This window comes from Amphiura filiformis, chromosome 17, assembly GCF_039555335.1.
Source record: "Amphiura filiformis chromosome 17, Afil_fr2py, whole genome shotgun sequence".
Classification (NCBI taxonomy): Eukaryota; Metazoa; Echinodermata; class Ophiuroidea; order Amphilepidida; family Amphiuridae; genus Amphiura; species Amphiura filiformis.
This window is the reverse complement of record NC_092644.1, coordinates 26701584-26718283: the sequence shown is the minus strand read 5'-3', so window position 1 is coordinate 26718283 and position 16700 is coordinate 26701584. Positions and strand designations below refer to the sequence as shown.

Genomic DNA, 16700 nt, shown 5'->3' with positions numbered 1-16700 from the left:
CATTTTTTGGCACTTGAAATTAACACTTGGTAACTTAAACATCAATCTCTTACAGAAGACATATCCCATGCTTGATCATGTCTTTCATTGAGATTTGTGTTTAGGCTAAATAGTTGTGTTTGTGTTAGCATTGATGAGGTCATCATAACAAACGACAGCTGTGACCAGCATGACCAGCCCAGTGGGTCAGTTGCCTGATGAAGTCTAGTGGTTCCAGACGCAACATCACAAAAAGTTGCCAAAAAGTAAGTTCCAGAATTAGATTTAATTCCAAAACTCTTGTTTGAAATGACTAAGAACATTCACTTAAACAACAGCTGTCTTCAGAAAACTTCGATCTGAAAAGGTCCATAAGAAAGAATGGTTTTGTTGGTGAAACAACTGCATCAGTTTGATGTACAGCCTACAGGTGTGACTTGGAGATGATGTTGATCTCTTTTTGTTTATCTTTTCACATGTGACTCAACCATAGATTAGATAAGGAAACAGGTTGTTCTCAATCACTTTGTACTTGCAACCATTTCTTAGCATAAAGCAATGAAGAAAAAGTTTGGCAAATTTTTACTACTGAAATCATGCACAGAATTTGACAATGCATGTGCAACTACAGCAAATGCTACACAGTGCATAAGAGAAAGATTTGCAAATACCCCTGTAAGGAACAAACAGCTGGAAACTTATCACAGCAAGTTTAACCACCTCAAATAGCTCCCACATTTTCCCCTTAAAATTCAAACTGTAGTTTGAACACCCATGGTCAGTAAATAATGAAGATTATTTGTGCATATATGAAGCACCTTGGTCTGGTGTGGGCATTTTAAAAATGAATTTAGAAGAGCAGTAACGGCCACCACTTAATTGCATTCCAGATGTTAAATCTACATCATATGCAAATTTTGGGGAAAAAAAAAACAAGCGTTTTTATTTCAGGGCTGTTTTTCTATTAACAGGGCACTATAACCTCCATTTTTTAAGTAACAAAAATGCAATTTAAAGAAATGGCCGTTGCTATTTTTCTGAACATTTTCAGAGTATAGGTTTGTTGATACTATGCTGTACTTGCGTTGTTTCCGATATATCAATTACTTTTTGCCGCAACTCATCGCATTTCCAATTTCCAAAATGTATTAACTATATTGCGATACCGCAATGCAATATTTTGCAGTACAAAGCAGTGCGACAATGCACACCACCGGCGTAGTATGAACAGACCTTATGTAGTAAGAACATGTAGAAATATAATCAAGTAGTTGCCCTACCTGCTCTTCTCCAAAAAAAAAAAAGTCCCATACCTCAATGATAATAAAACCTAGGTGAAGCCCATATGAAAAGGAAAGTGATCAGCCCTTACAAAAACACTTTAACATGAACACCATATTACCACTCAACATGCAAATCTTACCAGCAGTAATAGCAGACGCAGATAGCGTCGCCTGGGTATGGCGCCGAAGCATGCGTGGACGGACTGCATGTGTAAAATCAAAGTAACAATGGTACAGCAAACGACTAATGTGCACACCAACAAAATGAACATAGCTTATTAATAAATAAATATATACATAAGCGCATGAAATGAAGTAATGAAAGTTTTAAGTGCTTCCTGGGTTTTAAGCAGTATTTAAACAAGAAAGATATCAGTTTTCTCTCCCCTGTCGTCTGTATTTGATTATTTTTTCTTGTTCCTTGTTTACATTCTAAGTGAGCTGGACTAAAAACCTTTTAGGTGTCTAAAGCTGCCACAGTCTTCTTTAGGTTTGTAAGATGTTTTCCTGTACTTTGAGCTGTTCAACAATCATGCTATAGATAACTTACATAGCTATTGTGTTTACTGATAATTAGTTTGGAACTGCAGTTCCAAATTTGTCTGATGGCAAACCTGCTAAAAACATATTAATTGTTACAAACTCCTGTCATAAAAGCCTATTTTACAATGTATTTATTTACTGGTGTTGCAAGAATATGATGACTGCACAAGATTTGTGCTAAAAAGCAACGTGAGCTAACATGATGATCCTGCTTGACTGGTATTATTACCGGGACATTGTACAGAAATAATAGTATGCCTACAATCAAATTATTTTCCATTGTAGAGTAACCATTAACATGATTGATATAATCATTACTCTGCATCCCTCCCAATCTTACCGCGTGCCCCCACGGTTTCCTGGATAGTAGTTGGTATCTCAATAGCTCTATCGCTATGCCTGCGTTGTAATCGTGGGTGTCTCTCTATGAACCTTGCTGTATCATCTTATTGTGATGAAAATAAAAAGCAGCATATAGAATAATTATACAGCAGCTTTGAGGGTTTGGTGGTTTGCAGCTGAAGGTTGACAAGGGTTCTGCAAATTTGATACGGTACACTTGCAATGCATGGTTGTTGGGTAGGGTGGAAAGCGAAGCAGCATATGGTAGAAAAATCACCAGAGAGCAAAAGATACTTGCATGGATGTAATTGCATGTAAATAGAAATCCTGAAATACAGGATAATCCTGAAAATCAGTGTTTTCCTACAATTTTGTACTGGTAAGGGTAGAAAAAATCCTGAAAACAGGATCAATCCTGAAAAGGTTACACCCCTTTGTTTACCTGTGGGATGCATGTGTTACACTGGCAAATCGACAAATTTCTGACTAATTAAATTTTGTGGTTTCCTCCTTATGGAACGTCTTTGACAGGAACACTGCTTTATTTGTGTGAAATATGTTGCTGGATGAAGCTATGCACACAGGGAGCATTTGCAGGGTTTGCAAATGAGGTGCATATGTTACATGCTAGGTGAACATATATGACTGTTGATTGGTACTGGGGTGAAGTTTGGTATGTGCAACATCAGTGGTGTCTTTTATTACTATGTGACAGAATTCTGAGAAAAACATGCACTGTGTGACCTTCCTCAGGGTACTGACTGAATAATTTTTTTCTGACAAAGATAGGTAAAAGATAGTATTTTATAGAAATTGAAAGATGTGTACACATGATTATACATCATGCAATGTGTACATAGAGTAATATCAAATCATTCATGTGAACAGGCAACATTCCACCATATCATAACACAAATTTGGCAAGCACATTGATGATGAGTGTTCAAACACATGTTCAATGGATACTCATGTTGATACATCTAACAGGAAAAGATTCTGTAGCATAATGTGATTGTCTCACCTATTATTGATGCCTGCTCTCTATTGGCAAGCTTGTACATGATTGACACATTGCATACCCATGATGCAACACTCACACAGTCACAGATAATAATAATGCCAATAGAGGGCTGGCATCAATAACACTGGAGACATTATTCTACAGATACCATAAAGTACAACATATAAGTGAACCCCCTGCATATTGTTTGAAATAAATGTGATAGGTTGTTCTTTATAGAGCTTGACTTGTCTTCATATGGCTCATATGGCTCAGTGAATCAAATCTCTATACACATAATTTGTACAATTGTTTGCAAGTCGTAACACAATGTATTAAAACATAATGTCCAATGATCTATAATCTCTTTGTAAATTGTTTAATTCTTCCACATTCCAGGTACATGCTGGTGATCATCGAATGCGTAGACCCCGTCCATGCACTGATGACCAATGGGTCAACTGCCTTGTTGCCATGACTGTTGATCAGCCAATACGCTCCACGCATCAATCAGCACATAACTCTTGAAGAATTGAACAAATTACTGTAGAGACCAGGCATGGATCATTGATTACAACATCCCATGGTGTTTTGTAATATATTTCTAAAACAACTCTTTCTTGCTTTGTTTCAATTCAAATTTTCACACAAGAACTACTTACCACTCATACTGATTTATACCCATGAACATGACAATACAATTACAAATCTCACTAAATTTCATATAATAAATAAATACATTTAGAGGATCCTTCTGTTGACCAAAGTGAGGGATAGCTGGATCCCATCTTTCACATGCTAGGTATGAAAATCATCATACATAATGGAGATCAAAATAATGGAGATAAAAGAAACGTAACTGACAAACATTTCCTTACTATACTTTGATCAGCTCGTAGTCAGCGGGCCTTACAACATCGCGGATTAATATCAAAATATTTTATTTTGAGAACTGTCTTGTGACATCTTGCCAGAAGCATCACAAATTATTAATTCAAGTCCTATACATTGTCTGCTTTCTTTAACACACAAAATATAGACCAGACAGGTCAACTAAGAGCACTCTTAACATGGGTCTACTTTTTAGCATAGAGGTAAAAGGCTAACATTTCCCATCTATTAAGAGCTGATCAAACTATACAGTTCTTGTCGCAAGTGTTCACATTAATTACTGATGTAGTATCCTGATTGACCAACTGGACCACGTCATGAAATATCAGCCTTTCATTGACTGATCATCGATCAAGACAGCTACATTGTATGACCCAAAAATTTATGTGTGATAAACAGAGAGCACACATGCTGACAAGGTCTGTGACAGGAAATCAGTTATAACAGCTATATAAAATAGGTGTACACAGATGGGGAAAACAGAATTACACCAGCAACAAGCCGATGATGCAAGAGATACCTGCATCATCTGTATAATCGACTTCTTTTATGCACATCATCTGACGCTGTATGTATCTCATGATGACAGTTTCTGAAATCAATTTAAGATGCGGAGATGACTAGCTTTCTCAAGTGCTGCTGACATGTGTATTTAATGAATACATCAAAAGTTGACTAATTTGAGTACGAGTTTATCGACACATTTGCCTCACAGGGACAAATATTTGTTGGTTTGATATTTTAAAACCATTTCAACTTGAAACGGTTGCTTCTGAGAGTGACGACATAAACGACACTATCCTGATGTTGTTTAACTCACCTTTCCTCCAATCAGCTCACTTGTTCATTTAGGTATAATGTATGCATAACGCATACATCAAAATTAGCTATAAACAACCCAAGGATGACACCATATGGAATCCAGTGAATCCATATTATGAATTCAACAGTAACCAAGGGTCAAAGGTGAGTCAATTCTGATTAAGGTCATCAAGAATCAATAAGGTCATCAAAGGTTAACTTACCTGATGAAGCAGAATCTGCCCTTGCTCTCACATCAGGGTCGCTCTCTTCAGCACTGGAGCGTTCTGATAAAACTGAAGTAAAACATGATACAGGCTTGTTATTCATAAATGCACGATGTAGACCAGGGGTTCTCAACTTTATTTGATTGAGGGGCCACATGGGGCCAAACACACTTCAAACATACATGTTTGAAGACCATATACACCCCAGTTTCTTATGTGTTTCTTTATATTCTAGAGTTGGTCCAGGGCAACATCAGTGGTTATTGGGCCAGATTTTGCCAGCAAGCCACCAGTTCGGAATCCCTGATGTACAATGTAGGCTGTGCACATATCGACTACTCAGTGCCAGAAATGGGCAAGTGCAATAGCTATTGCACTTACTCACTTCTGGTACCAAGCAGTCAATATATTGAGAGTCAAAAGGATATTATTTTTAATGGAATGAATCCATTTGATGATCATCACTCAAAAGTTGACCCCAAGTTACACAGTACCCAACACATTCATTTGCCATAACTGATAAAGAAGTGTGCATGAAATGCTAGAATGTTTTTTATCTGAGTGATATGGGATGGGAGGAGGGAGTAATCATGTTTTTATGTATGATTTTGTTAACCTCATGGTGAGCTATATCTGCTGCTAAGAAATAAAACATTTCTACTTAGAGAATAAAAGTATTAATTTGAGACCTAATCATGTATCTATCACCTAATAGGACACGGACGGGCCAGGAGATACCAGTGCCAGTATCCAGTGTCGGCTAACGCCAAAGCGACAAAGTTGTAACAATGTAAGTTGACGTATGTATTATGACTATGTTATTGCCCATGAAAAGAAAAGTTATGAAATCTGTTAGCACCATTCTCTCCTCACACTATACTTTATTAAACTGGCAATAGCCATGATATGGTGAGTTGATAAAGAATGGCGTATGTGTTTTGTGTGACTGATGAGCACTGTTGTGAATTTATGCAAACTTTAGTTGGGTGGGACTTCAATAGGTATGTGTATTAGCAAAATTATATTTTTAACCTATCGCAAGTTGAACAAAATATAATAATGACATTCTAATTATTTTAGTGGGCATGGTCTAGCTTCTCAACACAAATTGGTCAATTGCATGATTTCGGAAGTCGTCGATCAGGCTGTAGAAGACCCTACACCCCTGTGTATGTGCCAGTTATTCTGATAGGGGTGGCTTAGTTTCAAATGATGGTACTACTGTGTATGCTCAAATTTCCATCAAAACATATATTTTCATTATAAAAAGGAACTAAGAATAAGAAAATGGATAGTTTTTTTCTATCCTCTTTTGGGTGATAGAGAACAGTAGGTCCAATATTTTATTGTAGTTGCAACAACTACTCAAAATATTGGGCCCATGGGGCAAGTGCTAAATTCAAGCCCTGATAGATACAGAGAATTTGCTTCAAAGTTGACAAGCAAATTCTGTGTGGATTAGCCAGTTATGAAAAGTGATGGATGTTAAGTGTAAGAGTTGTCATCAAAAACAGAGTGATATTAAAGACTTTTACCAAATCTGGCAATAAAATACCATTATCATTTTATGGATTATCATATCTTTTTGAGTTTTGACATTTTTATTAGTTACCCTGTAAATGTAGATGTTTATGGTGTGTAAAGAATGCCTGGTAAATAAATGATGAGCTAATACTAGTAAAATAGTGTCTCATCTCAAGTTGAGAGTAAACTCATGTTGGATGTCGCAGTGGCAGTGCATTTACATAGTTGCAATGCCAGCGTACAAATCGCACTTTTATGCATGTGTATACGCCCCGCTGGATTAGGTTAAAATGCTCGATTCAAAACTATCACTGCAACATTTAATATGGCGTTACTCTCAACTTGAGATGAGACGTACTATAGTTGTATGTTAACATGTATGTTAAGTTTATATTCACTGGTCTGATAATTCAAAAACAAATGTATCCCAATGAAATGACTGAAATGAATACTATTAGTAAAAATACACTGCTCTCCTTACATTGAATATGATAGGAGTCCACACTGCCGTAGCGCAAAAATTTCCTTGAAGATGGATCTGTATCTGTAACATTCAATTCATAGCAGTATGAAATATTTTATGTTTTGATAATTTGCTAAAGATTTCTCTCTGCCTCCTCTTCCCTCTGCACTCTTCCTCCCTTTCTCCAAACCAGGGCATCATTACTCACTGGAACAAACCCTGGAGCTTGTTATACATAACTGTCTCTATGGGGGACAAGAATTGAACCCTGGAGCACACCACCCAACCTACCTAATTTGGTTGTATTTTTTGGATCCTCGTCAAATTGTAGCACTTTGGTAACTGCCTCTGAACTTGAAGAACTTCCTATGGTGCTTGAACTGTGACTTGAAGGTGGACCACTGCTCGGTTTAGTTGGGCTGCCTCTAGTGTACACATTGTGGATAGCCAAGCTACGGTCACTTGTATCATCCTGTTGGTGTAAAAAGAAAACATAAGAATTAGAGGTCAAAGCCCTACAGTAGAGGTTCCTACCTAGTGGGTCGCAAGGTTATCCAGGAATAACATATGATATGTGCCCCTAGTTTTGATATGAGGTCGTCAAATGGCAGACTCTCAAGAAATAGGGTGTGTCGTTCTTCAGGAAAGGTTAGCAACCTACTGTGCTATGGGTATTGAATAGCTATGCAATGCATGCACAGATAAGAAAGGGTATGGGTACTTAGAAGAGTGGGCAACAATTGAATATAGAATAATATGTAACAGATACAGGTCATGGTACACCATATGACAAGGTGGGATATCAAGGCAACCAAGCAAGGTTGGCAATCTTGTTTGCAAGGGTAACCTATAATAGCCATATAGTAGGAGACTTCAGAATAAACAAGATTAGCAGATATAATGTCTAATCTAGATCCACTAAGGCAGTCACCTTAATCACCATAATTGTATAATTCTGGTACACAATGCAATCATAAATGTGACCCGTTACAACGAAAGGTACCTAATGTCGGCTGCTACATGTGTCTCCTTCCCCCCCCATTGTTGGAATAAAAAATTCAAACAATCATGACAATCTGAAGTGATGGTCATTTCAAATCATCCCCAAATCAACAAGGTCAAAGAATGTCCTCTCATTGTTAGTGGGCAGCTGATACATGCTTTTACCACTTCAAACAGGGATTAGCCATAGTAAAAAAAGCTTAGACTGGAGCTGTATGACAAACATTTCTATAGACTATAGGTACAGACTTATTATCCTCTTCAATAGGATTAATGATTGGTTTAGAATGTGCTTGGCACTAGAAAAGGAGACATATGTAGCAGCCGACTTAAGGTACCTTTTGCTGTCACAAATACATTATCAATCAGTATCACACATCCGGCTCATAAATATAATAACCCTGTCATGCATGAAAAGGACAATCAGTCTAATATGATCGTGTACACATATGTCATGCTTGACACTTGATAAATAAGTATTTACAATTATGATACTGGCTTTAGCAATTATCGGTACACCAGATTATTATTTATCATATTAGTCTAAGAGCAAAAAAGCAAATATAACATTCAAAACAGCGGATCAATGGAATATTAGCAATTTTCTTTAAATCAAGAGTTTTTGATAACAAACAAGAAAAAAATAGGAAAGAAAAAAAACTTCTGTCAAGTGCACATCTAATTTCACATTCCTGCAGAGGTAAAGAAGGCATGCACTGCTACAGAATAAAATACACTTGGAAAAGCAAAATATAAGAGATATTCTTTTGCTACTACAGGCTAAGGGATGCAATCATGTGAATACCACATGAAAATCATGTGGACATCACATGGAGACTATGTGGATATATCACATGTCCATCATGTGGCTATCACATGCACATTCTACTTGCACTATGTTTGGCAATCCCAGAGTGTCTGGAACTGGCAACCTCCTGATGCCAACGCTGAATAGCTAAAGAGCCGTCAAGCTTGCGCTCCTAAAATTAACACAAAATTACTTTTTGACACATATACATGTTAAAACTTATACATCTAACATCCCAGATATTCATTGCAAAAAAACTCATTTTGCATGCAATGCATAGCTTGAATAATTTATGATAATTGTAAACATGCATAGCTTGATCACAATTTCAGTTTATTTAAGCTTCAAACATTTGTATGTTCCCCATTTGTTTAATTTGAAATTTCACTCAACAAGCACACCACCAAAGTGTAAGCAATCCACTTTATATAAATCAACACATCAAATAATTAAAGCAAAACCACTACAGTACTTTTACTCTGGTGCAGTCAGTGACATCAAAGCATTGAGGCATCTATTTTCCCCCCGTATGTCATAATGTCAACACTTTGAGTGAACGCTCTTGATTTGGAAGCTGCACCCAATCATGAAATATACATTTAATAAATTTGGATCTATATAGCGCATCTTTCTAGAGGATTCAAAGCGCTGTAATTTTGCTGCCACGAGTGAAATATCAGAATCCGATCACATTGAACCAGGCCGGTTGCAGCCTGGAATATGGCGCATACCTATCCGCACTCCGATTGTAACATCCACCAATTATTTGTGCAGCTCCCCAAATCCCATTGGGTGATGGAAGTTTTTGATAGCAAAACAACTAATCACCAATTTTGAAAGCAGGAGGAAAACAGATATCCCGGAGAAAACCTGCGAGAGCGAGCATGGCTTGGGATAAACCAAGTGCACATACAGTCATTGTGCACGGCTGGAGATTGAACCTAATACCAGTGGTCCAAGGCAAGGGAACAACTGCTGCGCCTACTCGCTCTTCCGTTTGACGTCACTGACTGTAATAGAGTAAAATCACTTTAGACAAGCAAACATACTACATAAAGAGGGTAGAACAGCAGAGTACAGGCAAATTTGTTTTCTGAAATGAAATGTAACTGGATATCTTGACTCTTGTTACACTTACGCAATGATATGTAGCAAGACAAATGTATCTTAAAATATGTACCCCTGAAAGAAATATGACTAGCCTCATTGCAATTAATATTTCATTGTGTAACAAACCAAAAATATCTGTAGAAATTTTATTCACATAGACTTACTGTGTTAATGAGCTCAACATTGAGCCCAAGCAGATGGTGTAGTGTTTGAAATGTAACTCTCTGAAGACGGATCATTATCATCTGGAAAGCAAATCAAAATTAACAGAATAAGCATCATCTTTGAAGAAAAAAAATTTGGATTGGCAAAAGAGCAGTATGGTGGTGGTAGTTTATCTGAGGAGTAAACATCATCTTTAGCAGAATCAAGTGTCATGAGCACAAGGAAACAAGCTGTATGGAATCCGCCAAGGGGAAAAAACATCAGCAGAATGTGTTGTTGTTTAAGGACACTACCTATTCCAGAAAAATACAGCACTAATTCTTTTGAATTACAAAAATATTGCCCTGTTTTGCCAAGTGAAGCATAGCTAACTCTTAATTCTTTAGTTGGTTCTAACTGGCAATAAAAGTCAAATTTTAATATTTGGACTGCAAACTTTTCGGAAATAAGGGCTAAAACATGCATTTTTAAGGGCATTTTTCATATGCTATGACAATCTAGCCTAAAAGACTTGTAAAAAGACTAATTTCAAGTTTTACATTCTAATTTTTAGAAAACACATTCTCTAATCTTGAAAACTTAGACTTGTGCCATGTCTTAGAACTTGCATGTTTTTGAACATTTTTCCACAAATTGCAAAAAATATATTAAAATTTGACTTTTATTGCCAGTTAGAACTAACTAAATGAATAGGATTTAGCTATGTTTCATTTGGCAAAACAAGATAATATTCTTTTAAATCCAATTTTAAAGGTGAATATTTGTGCACTTGTGCCTTATATTTAACCCAACTTGACTAGACTAAAAATATTGTTTTGATTCATAGTATTGTGGAGTACTTTACCTGCACAACTCTGACAAGTGATTCAGGAAATCGTTCAAATACTGACTGGAAGGCTTTGGCTGGTAGGAGCAATACTGTTGTGTCTACTGCTGCTTTAGCTGATACTGTCTTGTACAATGCTGGATAGCCCTGCAGAAAAATAATACGTAAGAACACAGTGAGATGACTGAATGGTAGATCTCATTTCAATGTTTAGTAATGAATGAAACCATTATCACCAACAAAATAAACAGAAATGGACATTGTAGATAATCATCTTTGCTAAATGATAATGCATATAACCCATTTGGCTTTCTTCCGAGAGTGATGTCAGTACTCACACGAGTACAGATATACTGCCTTTGATCGCTTATGTAAACATGCCAGTTCTTTGACTTAATGTACGCAATTTAATGCTATGCCCACTGGGGCATGCAGTATGCACTGATGTCACTCTCTCAAAGCCAAATGGACTATAGAAGTTGATCACATATGCAAACAACCACAACAATCCAGCATTGGAGGTTCTCAACTTTATTTGTTCGAGAGCCACATTTCAAACAGAAAAGCTTGAGCGCCAAAATACACCCCTGTTTCTTATGTTTTCCTTTACATTTTAGAGTTGGTCAAAAGTCAAATATCAGTGATTAAAGTTAATTTTTTATTACTTCCGTGGTCCAGGCACGCGCTGGTGAATTACGGTCGCATAGAGGTGACAAGGTCGCCTGCTACGCGCTGTGCCGACAACCAATGGGCCAACCGATTTGTTGTCAAGTGCGTTGATTACTATGATCAGCCAATCAGTGTGATTGTTTATTATTTCTGTGTGTACGCTCGTGTATGCTTGGCGCACAGCTCGGACCACAGAGGTAATAAAAATTAACATAAGTGGGACGGATTTGGCCCATGGGCTACCCATGGATAGAGGAGAAGGGAAATGGTGGTTATCCTTAGTCCACCCTGTAGAAGGCTACAGTATTAGCCTAGAGGTAGAGGGTGGTCATGTAGTTTGGTGTGCTAGGCTATCTGTTGGAAGGTTGTAAGATCATGAGCTTTCTCATTTATCCTCTATCCCGCTCATTGTGGCTCTAAACGTGCAGACACCACAGTGGGTGCATAGCGTGCCGTGGTTCAGAGAGTCACATAAAATGGTGGTCCTGTGTACCAGACGAGCAATATCTGGACATGTAAAAGTTGCAGGGCTTTTCAGAAAGAGCAGGGGATCAGCCTGGCCTGTTGTCTGTCACACTCAGCATTGAGGTCAACTTGCGCCGCCCTTAGGGGCTTGGCAGCCTATCGACCCTTGGCGCGCTTTGAGGGATGATAATTCAGAAAGCGTGGATAAATGCCGTTTTATTATTCAGGCATGGGACTACGCATTTATGAAAAAGTCTGGAAAAGCTGGAAAAGCGCGTAAAATTGAACAACAACACCTGAAAATGGGCTGAAAATAAATAAAACTGCGGGAATTTTGACATCAAAAAAGACTGGTTCCAGAGTTTTGACTGGAAATTCACATGCCTGATTATTATTATACCTCATACTACACAGTAACCTATTCAGACATTATCCACCACTCAATTTAATTGTACATACCGTGATGACATCTAGGACACTGAGAAGACTGTGAACACTATCACCTTGGGTCACCTCCTTCACTTCAAATTCTGCTCCATCCTGAGATATTAACAAAAGTATAATTCAAAAACACTTCATCTTGTTGTCTTATTGGTAAAAAACTCACTAAATATTTTTATAAATCATTAGTATATAATATGAATTGCCAAATATTTAGTACTGAGTAATGAAATAAAATGGAAATGTTTACATTTTATTAACAAAGTAAAATATTTGGTAAAATAACTGTATCGATAAAATCAGTTAACCCTCTGGACACTACTGGTCATCTAACGGCATTTCTGATTGGTTGATAACCTTGAAATGCTCATTTCAATTGCCAATTATGACTAGGCTTTAAACTATTCATGGTCAAACTTATATTTGCAGATAATTTTACTAATACCCTCCATGATTGGTTCAAAATTGGACACAATATTCATTTTGGCCAATCGGCAGGTAGTTCTCATGGGGTTAAGACCATCACTTACCGCCTCATTAATAAACACAATTATCCTGCCACTTTGCACCACGTATAATTATGCAGTCATCAGGTTGGCCTCGTTTGAATAGGTACGCCCCTGCTGGGATGATTTTACTAATACCCTCCTTGATTGGTTCAAAATTGGACACAATATTCATTTTGGCCAATCGGCAGGTAGTTCTCATGGGGTTATGACCCTGGCAGACCTGCTTATCCATCACTTACCGCCTCATTAATAAACACAATTAACCTGCCACTTTGCACCACGTATATGCAGTCATCAGGTTGGCCTCGTTTGAATAGGTACGCCCCTGCTGGGATGAATTTGGTTTCTACTGAGCGGCATAATTCCAAGAACAATGGCTTCTCAAAATGACCAAACACTCTGCAAGACATGATAAGACAATAATTGGTATCTCTCTTTGTTCATTCAACAATGGTGAATCAGTGATTGCTAGTAGTTATTAACCTTGCAGTGCTTGAAACTGAAAAACTTTGTATTTTTCCTGGCTGGCTATAATAATCATCATGCAAGTAAAAATAGTGAGTTTTTCATAATAAGAAAAATATCTGATGCTCTTTGCTCCTGGTCTTTGCTACTTTGATTAATCATGGCGCGAAAAAGTGGGGCATTTGGGAAACTCCTTCCCAGAAAGTATTTGAAGGGAAATTCTGGTATTTGGAGAGAAATTGTGTCTTTTTTTTGTACCGGTATATAAAAACATGTGGGAAATTTAGCTTGCTTCCCAGGAAATTTACATTTTTTCAAGTCCTGTTGATTAATGATCACAAAGTTGTGGGTTTGAACCACAATACCATAAAAACTTGATACTTAGCATATGTGCTTACTAACAAGCGCTTTTGAAAACATGAAATTGTACCAAAGTCCACCGCTTTACCAACTGAGCTAATGGGGTTGAGACATACATTTGCAGGTTTACTTGTTCGTATACAATGATTTGCTCAAAACCTTTACACTTTTGTGGATGGGGCTCTTCATGTTTGCATGTTTTAAAAGCACTCGATAGTAAGCACAAATGCTAACTATCGAGTTTTTACGGCAGTAGCAATTGTTGTGCTGTATACTTAAGCCCTTCACCTCTAATGCCTCTGTTCAATTAATTCACAATAATGGTAAATATGCTGTTAAGGTAAAGAGACTCACTATGGAAGAGGTGTGGCAATCCCTCCCCCAGCATATTACAAGCTTTGAAAAAGAGATGGGCACTGCAGCCTGTGAATATAGGCATGAACCTTTGCCTTTACCTAATTCTCTACCGTCATATCAATATTATATTGTTGTTCCATCAACAGACTGCTTGTTTACTTGTTTACCTCTCTTCATTTATTATGAAATATCGCATCTGGAAAGTCCTTCCTAACTCCTCTTTACACATTTGCAGTTTGGTATAACTGACACAACTTGTTTTGTGTAAACTTTTGCGTTGGTTTTGCACTGTGGATATTATCAACATTTTTCATCTGCTGAAATTCAGGATATACTGTATTCATTCCAATAAGCGCCCAGGGCGCTTAACATAGTCGTTTTGGGTGGGCGCTTATTTTTACATTGTTTTTAGTCATCAATCACCATCTGAAAGTATTTAGTTACTCACAGTTAGTGCGCCCTCACAAAGTGCGTCTATATAATTATTATATTGACAATGTTTTTGAGGGCGCACTATAACTGTAAGTAAAGATGGCCGCCGCCGGAAAATACGATTTTGAGTTAGAAAATCCCCAAACTTGGCCTTTTAAAGGCATTTGCAGGTGGTTATTGTGAAGTATTTTTAATATCTATACATCTGCCCACTATGAAATAGCGTCATAATATGATTGGGGCACATTTTGGATACTTTTGATGCATGTAAATTCACTCGACAGGTAAGCTTACTGGAGGTATTTTGACAACATTGGATGGGTGGTTAATTATTTCATATTGTGTTTGTTGCAAAGTCGCTTATTGGGGCATGGGCGGTTATTGGAACGAATATGGTACATGCACCATACCTTATATTTTTAAGCATATAGAGGACCTCTGGTGGAATTCTTAGCTCAGGCGGCATTTGCATCTCATGTACATCAGCCTCCAGGATAGCAGGTGGTGGGTCCTTGATCTTAAGCGTTGGCTTGTCTCGGTCACTTGATTGTAGAATACTGACGAGAAAATAACAATTGATTTGTAAATAAAATACTTTTTTAATATTAAAACTTTTCAGCTACTATTAAAAATATGCCTTACAATGTATGTGTACTTTTTACCATATATCCAAAATCATGTTATTTATTATTAAATTGGAATACATATCCGTACAATTTTACCATACCGGTACTTACTTTTTGATACTTTTAGCCAGATTTATGTAATCTCTTGAATTCTTTCGTCTCATCATTGCACTGCTGCGACGCACCGATGAGTGAACTGGCCCAGAAAATGAACGAACCTGAATACAAAATTAATAAAGTTCAAGTAAAAGTGATATGTAACTGTGTAATCGTGGATGTTGGATATTATAATGGGTGTTATTGTAATTATCAGGAGGGATAGAACAGGGTAAACATTCTTTTTGCAAAGGCAGTCACAGCACCCATTTTCACCACAACTGGGCAAAAGGATGCCAGATTGCTAAGGCAATAAGGAAAGCACATGCTAAAGAATTTTGTCACATTTGGGTGTGGGGCAAGGGCCCCCCGTGTGGGGTTCACCCTAGCCTCGGTTTGAGGATTTAGGCCTCTGGATAGTAATTTTGTTTTTTGCTGCTTCTCAATTTATTTTTATTCTGATCTCTGTATGTCATGTCCACCTACCTCTGCTACAAATACATGTGACATATCAAATTACTAGCCGTCTTGCAGGCCGAGGCGGCTCTACTGTCTTTTATACTAAAATGCAGTAAACCTTTGACGAGCGCGTATTGTAAGGATACATCACGTATTTACTGCGTTGCACGCACTTGTCTCTGATTTGCTGCTAAGGCGATATGATGTTGCTGAGTGGAAATTTATGAATGAACTGTGCGCCGTACGCGTTGTTATCGCCGAATTTACAACATCACGGTAGTCGCGCTCATCAAAGGTTTGCTGCATTTGACTATAGTTGTCATGGTTTAGAGAAGTGGAGGAAAATAACCATTGAAAATTGCTGATCCGAATTCTGCTCTCTCAGCAATTCCAAGTTCTCAATTTAAAATAAGACTCCATAGCCACACTAATCTTACTAGCTAATAGCTATCACAAAAAGTACTACCCTCCCCCCAACCAGGGGAAACCAAAGCAAAGGTATGGGACACTGAAGGCAATTGCCTTCAGTGCCTTAGGACATTTTCCCCTTTATAGAGATAACTTTATTTCGTGATATGATCTTAAATGCAGGAAGTAGTGCTCAATGACTTTTAACTGTCTTACCTTTCTGATAATTTTCCTGCCATAGAAGAGTACTTTATCTCTTTTTCTGAAACGAGGCTTCAATACAGCTTGTTGTCCCAAAACTATAAAAAAAGAGAAAATTTGCAAGTGAATTTGTAATGATAAGTAGGGTTCTGAATTGGCTAATTGAATCATGTCACCACACCATCACATTGGCACCTCATTCGCTGATTATCAGGTAGAGTGTCCATATTTGGACACCACTGAAAATT

The 16700-nt window shown here is 37.5% G+C and overlaps 1 protein-coding gene across 1 annotated transcript in view; it reads right to left on the bottom strand.

Moving 5' to 3' along the window:
* LOC140137545 (patatin-like phospholipase domain-containing protein 7) overlaps positions 1-16700 on the bottom strand; it is a 76416-nt gene that overhangs the window by 55501 nt on the left and 4215 nt on the right. Inside the window, 11 exon segments of the mRNA XM_072159256.1 lie at positions 1403-1465; positions 2146-2250; positions 5064-5135; positions 7345-7525; positions 10138-10218; positions 10983-11111; positions 12558-12638; positions 13288-13447; positions 15073-15219; positions 15400-15506; positions 16468-16550. Of these exon segments, the coding sequence (XP_072015357.1) occupies positions 1403-1465; positions 2146-2250; positions 5064-5135; positions 7345-7525; positions 10138-10218; positions 10983-11111; positions 12558-12638; positions 13288-13447; positions 15073-15219; positions 15400-15506; positions 16468-16550 (1209 nt within the window).